The following is a 10,201-nucleotide window of genomic DNA, read 5'->3' as shown; positions in this document are numbered from 1 at the left end:
ATCCGAATTAAATGCTTTCATGCATTCCAAAACTAATTCCGGACATTGCACTAATGTGGGGTATCCTGCTACATGAGCTAATTCACTGTCTAATAACCTTTGGGTTGTCAAAGTCTTATCTTTCCTTTCCATTGATTTACAAAATTCTGAAAGACTCACATTTCCCAACTTGGTATCTCCAATATCTGAAAGTGTACATTTGAGAATGGGAGCATAATCGGGGCTATGAAACTTGTATTTCATTATGATGAATAAAAGTAATACTCACTCAGCCCTATTTTAATGAATGTTTGCAACTTTGTCACAATAGTTTACATGCTCTGTCTATGCATTGTCAACATCTTTACATGCCTTTTTTTATCCTCCCATATTTTGTATGCATGTTCGCAAGGCAATTGCTTTTGCTTGAAAGTTTTTAAAATCTTTATAAGTATACAATCATATACTGCGATCATTACGTTGAATGAGACCACATTTATTTAAGGCATTCTATCAAGCATTTCACTTGCCATGAGTATGCTCCACGTTCTGCATACAAGTCTACCAAAGTAACAACAACTACCATGATTGACGAAATTCCTCTATCCTTCGTGCTTTGATGGATATTGTGACAGGTTTGAAGGCTTCCACTTTTGATTCGGGAAAAGAGGGTGTAATGCTATGGTTATGAAGTACGACTCTACACCTTCTTTGAAGCATTCTGTCAAACAATTCACTTGTCGTGTCTAAGCTTCCATATTCTGCAATATTTTAACGACGATTTACATGTGTGTTAACCATCTCATTCTGTCAAACAACTTGCATCGTTCCTTGCCCTCCTGCCACGATGGGTGATTATGTAAACACAAGACTCTGACAAAGAACTTGCAGCATTAACTTATGAGTGTGATTCTATCTAGCAAAACAGAGCAACCCATAATTCCTCCATGCTCCCACGGTTGGAATAATGTTTACCATGATGCACATATTGCAGTCATATATATCATTCCCTAGGATGATAGTTCATTGAGGCATTCTGTCAAATGGTTCGCACCTTATCTATGCCTTCCACATTTTGCATACATATCTACATTTCATGGCATGTCTATGCTTCCATTATTTGCAGTTATAATTACCAGTGCAGTTCGTGGTGTAGTCTTGTTTCCACATTGGCATGTATGTCTCGAGAGCAACTACAACTTCATAATCTGATTAACTCCCTCTAATGTTCAATGCCTCGATGAATGTCCATATTGCTATTTCAAGGTTCTCATTTTGTATAGGTTGGGATGATGCAGCCAAAGGTTGCAGAGGATTTCATTACACTTGCCAACTGCAATCACTTGAAAGTTTCTAGGGTCTATTCAACAAATATATTATGTGTGTTCGGCCATTATTGCAACTGTGAGATGAAATCTCTTTCTGAGGCTCCCATGATTTGCTTTCATGTCTCCAGAGCAGTTGCAACTTCAACATCTGGTGAAACCACTTTATCCTTAATGCATTGATGAATGTTCATAACTTGTTGTTTCAAGTTTTTTTTATAACTCTTATGGAGGAGGTTAAGAATGCTCCAGAACGGAGCATTTCTAACCTTGTTGACAAAGCGGGCCCACACAAGGTTAGGAAATAAGGTTAGAAATGCTTCGTTCTGGAGCATTCTTAACCCTTTTTTATTTTTTTTGTCCTCTTGAGGTTATGAAAATGGGTTAAAAATGCTCGAAAACAGAGCATCTTTAACCTTATCTTATAAACACAATGACCTCGACCTCAAAAACCAACGACCATGGAGGCAAAATAGAGGAGAAATGAAAAAGAAATTTTTAGATAACTTATACCTCCTTAAATGACCGCAAATATTAAAATAATTAAAAATATTAAATTATTTTTTTGAAAAATAATTTAAATATTTTAAATTTAATGCTCAAGCTTGAGAAAAATGACCATATCTTCCAAACGGTAGGGAGTTAGGTTCTAAAATTTGAAACACGCGTCGATGGTAGGGAAATAGGCCAACAAAATTATTTACTCCTCACGACGAATCCTAAAATGAGAGATTTTAATCATTTTTGGGCGACGAACACCAAAATTTGAAGGTTTAATATATAGTAAAATATGAACTGGGTTCAAGCCAAAGTTAGCTACGTGATACAAAATGACACTTAGAACCTTCCTATCAAATGATTCCCCTCAATTCTTGGTAAGTTTAAAAACACATGCATTTTGCATATTCTGACTAGTAATGACCTTGAGTCACATGTTCACTGCTTACACATAAACACCTAATGGATCTCATTCAACATTGAGACTGATTTGAGGTTCAAATATTGGGCATGCCAAAAATAGGGCAATAGCTGGCTCTGACTGGGGACAAGGACTGCAAAGGACACAGGATGATCCCAAAATCTCTGGTTTCATAGGCTATTGCACTATCCATTAGGTCAGAGTCATGAGAAACGAAAGACAAAACATGCAGAGGACTGGAAGGACAAAACCATGAAGGAAGGAAAATCCTCCATCACAAACCAAAATTGGTACAAAGACAAACACCTATTTATCTTATCTACATGGACGAATGACAATCCGCCCTACTAATTATAAAGTTTCAAATGTTGCTCGCTATAAGGAAGGGGCAAGTGTGTTCCATCCATATATGCCAAGGAAAATGAATTTTCACTGCAAACCTGCCTGATCTGAAAGGGGCCTCTCCAAAGCAAATAAACTTACCATGCATTCCCTTTGGCTCTCTTCGTTTATCCCATAACAAAACCAAGTCGCCAGTGTGAAATGATCTTTCTCTTGCTCTTCTATCAAACAATTCTTTGACTCGCATTTGGTCTTCTCTAATTCTATCGACTACTGCCTCTCTTTGCTGCTCCATCTTGGTCAAATACAACACTTGCTTTTCTAATGCATCTTTGAATTCATAATTCTCCAAAACTTCCTGCAATTTGAGAAAAGCTAATTCTAAAGGAATAGGCAACTTTTCTTCTGTTCCATAAACTATTTCAAAAGGAGATAACCCGATAGCTCTCTTCTTTGTGGTGCAATCAACCCATAATGCCTCATACAAATGTTTATGCCATGTTCTTTGATTTTCATCAACTAGCTTCTGGAGAATAGTAATAATATTCTTATTACTAGCTTCAACTTGACCATTTCCCTATGGGTAATAGTTGGATGCATGAGAGAGAATGATTCCATATTTGTAACAAAAAGCTGATATTTTATGGGAAGAGAAATTATTAGCATTATTGGTGACAATCTTATGCAGGACGCCATATCTCACTAAGATGTTTTGCTTGATAAAGTCACAAACTACCTCTGATGTTGTTTGCTTTACTAGAACAACCTCGACCCACTTAGTAAAATAATTCGTAGCTAACAAGATATGAGTGTGATTTACACTGGAGCGAGGATGAATAGGACCAATGAAATCCAAACCCCACTGTTGGAAAGGATCTTCAATGATCAATGGTTTTAATGGTAGAGCAACAAGTTGTACCTTCCCTTTGAATTGTATCACATTTCTTTACCCACTCATCAACTTCCTTGAACATTCCGGGCCAATAATAACAATTTCTTAGTATCTTGAATGTTGTCACTAAAGAGGAGAAATGTCCACCACATGCTTCATTATGGAAAAACTTAAGAATCTTCTTTCTTTGCTCTTTATCTACACACCTTAGGAAAGTACCATCGATTCCCTTTTTGTGTAAAACATCTACCCAGATAATATATTTGGTTGCCTTCAACGTGATGGTTATTTTCTCCTTAGGGGTGAGGTAAGCTGGACATTCTCCATATGTGAGAAAGTAGGCTATATTAGTGAACCAATCATCTGTGGTGCTAACGAACAAAACTAAAGGTAATCCAGACTCTGAAATAACCTCTCCTTCTGAAGTATTTTCAGCCAACAACTTGCATAATCCTCGCCCTCGGACAAGCTTAGTGGGTTTGACGTCAATATCATACTCCTGAACCTTCACAATCCAAGAAGCTCTCTTACTCAATCCAATTTCTTGTTGGGTGAGGATTGTCTTCACTGCAGTATTTGGAACATACACATTAGAGTGTGAATTCAAAACATAGAAATGAAACCGCTTCACAACTTTCACCGCTGCAAAAGCTTGCTTTTCAACTATTTAAATATTTTTCTTTAAAACGTTAATTAATTTTAAAATAACAACTTCAATAATATTTTACATTATCAAAATCAAAAAATGTTTTGCTTTTTCTAAAAGTTTCATTTTAATTTTTAACTTTTTAAATTTAATTTTACTTGTAACTTTTAATATAGAAGTTAAAATTTTAGCTTTAACAATTTTCATATAGTTTATTTTTTATTTTAAAATATTTTATTTGAAATGTGATTTTAGTTTTAAAATATGATCTATTTAAAAATTTAAAAATTTAATTATATTTATGTTTGATTTATAATATTTTGCAAATGTAATCAACATTTATAAAGTTGGTCACACAATTTTTTTTCGTATCTTCTCCTTAATTGTGCCAAAATATGAGATCTATAATAGGGTATGACATCCACCATAACATCATGGAAGAGGATTTTGTTAGATGTTACATCCCTCTCTTTGTTTCATCCTCTCTCTTTGTTCTTTATATCTCATTCTATTTTTTTCCTCTCTCTCTCTCTCTCTCTCTCTCTCTCTCTCTCTCTCTCTCTCTGAGGTTTTGTTTCAATCTATGTATGAGTATACATCATTAATTTCTCCATTATCTATGTATGAGTATACATCATTAATTTCTCCATTAAGACTAATTTTATAAACATCATTTGTTAAATGGCCTATCAATTGATCTCATGTATTGCACAAATGTATGCCAAAAATATGCCAATTTTTTTTCCTAATTGACCTTAGTAATCTTGTATAATTAGTGTAGACATTTTTTTTTTTTAATAAATCTATTAAACAAAAAAATTACAGAATTCTACTTAAAAGCAGATAATAGCTTCTACAAATCCACATAATCATTCACTCTACAATTGTTGGACCAATTTTTTTTTGGATTTTATATTTTGTTTATATTTCCAATTTCTAATGTACCGCTTTATCTCTCAATCTCGCCCCCTCTATCTTTATCTTTCCATCTCTATCTATATATCCCTCTATCTACTTGTCTATACATCATCTCCTATATTTTTATTAGAGTGTATTTTATGAGAACAATATTGATCTTTTGTCTTTTTTTATTATATTTATTTGGAAACATATTATATAAGTCAAAATAATGTTGAGACAAAAAAGGTGACATTTCTTTTTTAGGGTTCTTATATGTAAGAGATAAAAATATATATGTTTAGTTTTTAATTTTTAAATTTATATATCATATGTAAATATAAAGTCATGTTTTATTCATTTTTTGGTATTTAAATGATTATGCATTTAGAGTTTGTTAGCCCAATTTTATTATCACTCTCTCTCTCTCTCTCTCTCTCTCTCTCTCTCTCTCTCTCTCTCTCTCTCTCTCTCTCTCTCTCCCATCAATATTTGTCTTTATCTCTCCCTCTCCATCCTCTATATATCTCAATCTCCCTATTTCTATCTTTATATCTCCCTCTAACCCTCTCTATCTCTTTATCTATTTCTCCCCATCTTCCTCTCATCCTCTATCTTCATCTCTACCTCTATCTTTTCTCTCTACCCCTCTATCTCTATCTCTCCTTTCTCCCTCTTCCTAAATATATATATCTATATCTCTTCACCCCTCTATCTCCATCTCTCCATATTTATTCCGATCTCTCCCCCATCTTTATCTTATTATATTTCCATCTCTTTTTTCCCACATATCTCTCTCCACCTCTAGCTATATATTGCTTCCTATTTTTATCTTTATCTTTCTTTTTTTCCCTCTCTTCCCCTATCTATATATATGTCTCTTCCATCTTTATCTCCTTCTCCTTCTCCATCTCCATCTTTATCTCTATCCCAACTCTCTATCTTGTTAGCCCTATCTCTCTCACTCTACCCCTTCTCAGTATACAAAAAATAGACCAAATTTTTCAATGATTGACCTTCCACACCTTTTCAGCGTACCCATTGCACACAAATGTGCAATTGTTAGTTTAGAAAGCTTTGGAAGTGGGTTTTGCAAGCACAAGAGCTAGTGTGTGAAGTTGAGCTAGTGTGTGATAGTGCATTTGTCATAGAGGATTAGTATACATGTAATTAACAGTTGAGATTATTATATACAATATTTCAATTCTCATCCATTTTGAATGTTGTTCCCTCATTTCTTGTATGATGTTGTTGGGTAGTTTACATATTGTGCAATGCAAGAATTCCATTCATTGGGACTCTTGACTACAATTGTGTTAGTAGACTTAAATCTATAACTTGTGGACATGATTTAACATAGCTGCAGTGTCTAAACCTATTTGCTTTTGTGTGCAGTCTAAACATAATAAGGGACATATAATGTTTAGAAACACCTATAGAGAATATATTCAATTGTGAGGGTCATGTCTCCTCAATTAGACCCTTGGATAAATTGAATTTAGGGTGCTTAGTGAAATATGAAAGACAACAAGTAAGCATGCAATGGACCTAGGATGATTCATATTGATGTAATCCTTCGATAATGTGGTTATGATGCTTTCATAAATGCTCCATGACAAGTGCTTACATAAATCAAGCCAATATTTAAGTGAACAATGGACAACTTTAAATACAACCAAGTACACAAATCAACACAAACATGTGCTAGGTCAACTCAAAATGACTAGTAGAAGTAAGTGAAGAAAAAATATTCTGAATCCGAATTTTAAAAGTTTAAGGTTTAGATCTATGATTAAGGAAGTGACCCTAGTAATGTTTGCACCTACATATTTGATCTAGGATAGTGAATGAAGGATTTAGTGACCACAACCAAATCTTCGAGGATAAATGAGCATGCAATTAGAATAAGGTGATGCCATGAGCTTAACTTATGCAAGACTATACCACTTGTAAATTTGTTATTTCATTTTTCAATTTTTTTTATCTGTTTTTTATTATTATCTTAAAAAAATCAATTTGATATATTCAAGGATTAGAAAAAATCACGACTAGAATATAATTTATTACATGATAAATGAATGTAAGAAAATTTAATGAATGAATACATTTTAATGGCACCCCAAAACCAAACAGACTAAGAAACCAAACTTAACAATGAAGAAACCAACAAAAGGCACACAAGATTCCACTTAGCAACCTACAATTGATAGTTCTATTTGTAGAAGATTCCATCCTTAGTCCTTCCAATGATAGAGAATTAATTGAGGTAACAGGCCAACGAATTTTTTAGAAAGCCTGCCATATGAAAACTTGATAGATAAAATAGTTCGACATGTGAACCTAATCGAGCTGCACATGACAATTACAGCATATCTTGTCCGCGAACCGTATTGACGGACCCTATCGATCATAAGCAGACAAAATTGTAGTGCAAAATCCTCCCCCAAAAAGCGAAAAATCAAGAACAGGAGTCGAGCCCGTGACCAGTCCAACACAGCTGTGTCCATTCTTCCTCTGTATTCCACCCACCGTTTTAGTACATTGCCCGCCACCTTGCACTATTCCAATTTTTCTTCATTATTTTATACATTCTACAACGTACTCCTATATGTCTTTTAGCCCTTCAAACCAATCCTTCTCCGTATTCATGTCGAAAATATCGTTGCTCCAACAATGGAAATTTACAGTGTATATGTCTTCAATTTGGTATTGGGGTCAAAATACATCAGATATGGGTTCAGTAATAAATTCTGGTACAGGGGACTAAATGGGTATTCTCAGAGCAGATTTTTAAAAACAATGCATCTATGCATTGAATATATGCTTGCGATGATACAGAATTGTGAGTGCAGAAAAGCTGGGGACGGCAACAAATTCCGGGACAAGAGACCAAATGGGTATCATCTGAAGATAATCTCGAGAACAATAAATATATACATTGAATATTTGTTTATGTTGGTTCTGGGCTCTAAACGCACAGGGCATGACGGCAGCAATAAATTGTGGTACAGGGGGGCAAACGGGTATCCTCGGAAGAGAATTTTGAGATCGATGCATATATTCGTTGCATCTATGCTCATTCTGATAGTGGGTTCCGAATGCGTGAGAGACGGGGGCAGCGATAACTCTTGGCACAGGGGAAGAAATGGGCATGCCGATGAACATGGGTTTATGAAGAAAAATTTATTTGGTTCTATTACAAGAAGAGAGTTAGTGAGTTGTCCCACTTTCAATCCTTATCTGAAGCTGTCTGTGGATCCTCCAGGGCCATTGAAGGATGTCCAGGAGTTGGATATAACAATCAGTGGAGTCCTCACGCCTCTCGCAAGTGATTGGATTGCAATTGTTTCCCCATCTTCTGTCAAGTAAGTGGGTTAATTTAATTGTTTGTTTGTTTTAGCCTTAAAGGAAGCTTCTTCTTCACTGACCCAAATGGCATACGTTGAATTTTAAGTGCAAATTATGCGTAGTTGTGCGTTTATGGGTATGTTTTTTATTATAAATGCAGTTATGCTGTTTAGAAATACTACTGTGGGTTTCCACAAGGAAGTTCTTATAAGTTAAAGTGGACTGTCAACTACACTTTCTTTCACCTAAATAAAGAACTCTACGTTTTATATATAGATTTTGCTTATGGGGGTAGCCATTCTATCAATGGGAAGAAAAGCAAGCTAAGTAGAATTAGTAATTATGGATCAAGGATAAAACACTCATTCTTTTAACTTGTCTTCTATATCGATGATATTAAGTGTAAGACCAATGCCACAGACGTTTAAAATCACATTTTGAATCCAAGACAGTCATACAAATCATGGAGAATTTATTCTCATCCTGCACACCTTTAGGAACAATCATTGAACAAGTAGATAATTTTTTTTTGGAAGAATCAACTCATAGTGATGTTTGGACAGTTTGATTTAGTGGAGAGGAACTATATATTGACATCGAACCCAATAGTTAAAGTTGCGGTTTTATCAGCGAAATACAACTTTGAAAAGTACAGTCACTCAAACATTGAACGAAATGAGCCATAGCAGGTAGAAGTAACTTGGGGCTTTGTGCTAACATTGGTAGCTTACCAAGAAGAAGTGTAGTACGGGTCTGCGATGTCTCCCGCCCAAAAAATTTCCAACTCTTCCTCCTCTGCTCGCGTCTCCTCTGCTGCTGCGTTGGCTGTGCAGGGCGATGCTTGGACGGCGCCCGGTGTGGATCCTCATGTCCAGGGGGAGTCTGATGCCTCTCGGCCCTTGGATGCTCCTGCTGGGTTTTGGGTGTGATGGGCTTCTCCCCGGTGTCCTCTTGTCCCAGTGCTGCTGGTGTGTGGTCTGGTGTGACTTGGAAGCCACGACCTAGACCATTTGGTGGGTTCGTTCCGGTTACTAAGGCCATATCTGTCAATATGAAAGATGATACAGCAGAGGAAATTGTTTATAATGGTTCTATCCTCTCTTTACATGGTGCGATCTGCCGCTTTAGGGGGTTTTGGCCTTCTCTTCCTCAGCTGCACGCTTGGATATCTGAACACTGGGAGCCTCTTATCACGGGTAAAGTTCATATTTTCCCCATGGCTAAGGGGTTTTTCGTTTCAAAGTTTGATAATGCCTAGGACAGAGACAAAATTTTATGTGATCACTTTTTTAGCTGGGAGGATAAATTTTTGTTCATGATTAAGCCTTGGCACTCTGATTTTAACCCTTCTACTGAAATGTTTAATAAGATTCCGACCTGGGTTCGGCTTCCTAATCTCCCACTTCATTTATGGAATGATTCTCTTTTAGAGGAAGTGGGAGATACGCTTGGTGATTTTCTGATGGTGGATCCTGAATCCTCTGATATTTTCCACTCCACATTTGTCTGCATACTTGTTGACCTGGATATCTCAAATGGGCTGCTTGCTGAAATTTTACTTAATTCTTCGAAGGATACTTGGGTCCACTCTTTGGACTATGAAGGGATTCCCTTTCGCTGTAGAAGATGTTTTAAAACTGGGCATGCTGCTGAGCATTGTAGGTTTGAGAAAATGGCAACTAAGGCTACATGGTGGAAAGGCGCATCGGTACAACATTATATGGTGTCGAAGTTACCCGATCAACCTAAGAGTTTTTCTGAGGTGGTTGCTTTGGAACCACAGGATTTTGAGGCATCCCCTCCGATTGTCTCTCTTGACGGGGCTGTTGAAATTGTGCATGTGTCTCCCGATG

At 36.1% G+C, this 10,201-nt stretch overlaps 1 protein-coding gene across 1 annotated transcript in view; it reads left to right on the top strand.

Moving 5' to 3' along the window:
• The first annotated feature begins 7,300 nt into the window (after positions 1-7,300).
• Positions 7,301-10,201, top strand: part of LOC131062533 (probable inactive purple acid phosphatase 27) — a 78,780-nt gene continuing 75,879 nt past the window's right edge. The window contains exon 1 of the mRNA XM_057996228.2: positions 7,301-8,365. Coding sequence (XP_057852211.1) covers positions 7,674-8,365 — 692 coding nt within the window. The 5' untranslated portion in view covers positions 7,301-7,673. The remainder of the gene's footprint in view (positions 8,366-10,201) is intronic.

The sequence above is a fragment of the Cryptomeria japonica genome, chromosome 1, assembly GCF_030272615.1.
Source record: "Cryptomeria japonica chromosome 1, Sugi_1.0, whole genome shotgun sequence".
NCBI classification, from domain to species: Eukaryota; Viridiplantae; Streptophyta; class Pinopsida; order Cupressales; family Cupressaceae; genus Cryptomeria; species Cryptomeria japonica.
This window is presented reverse-complemented; position numbering and strand designations above follow the sequence as displayed.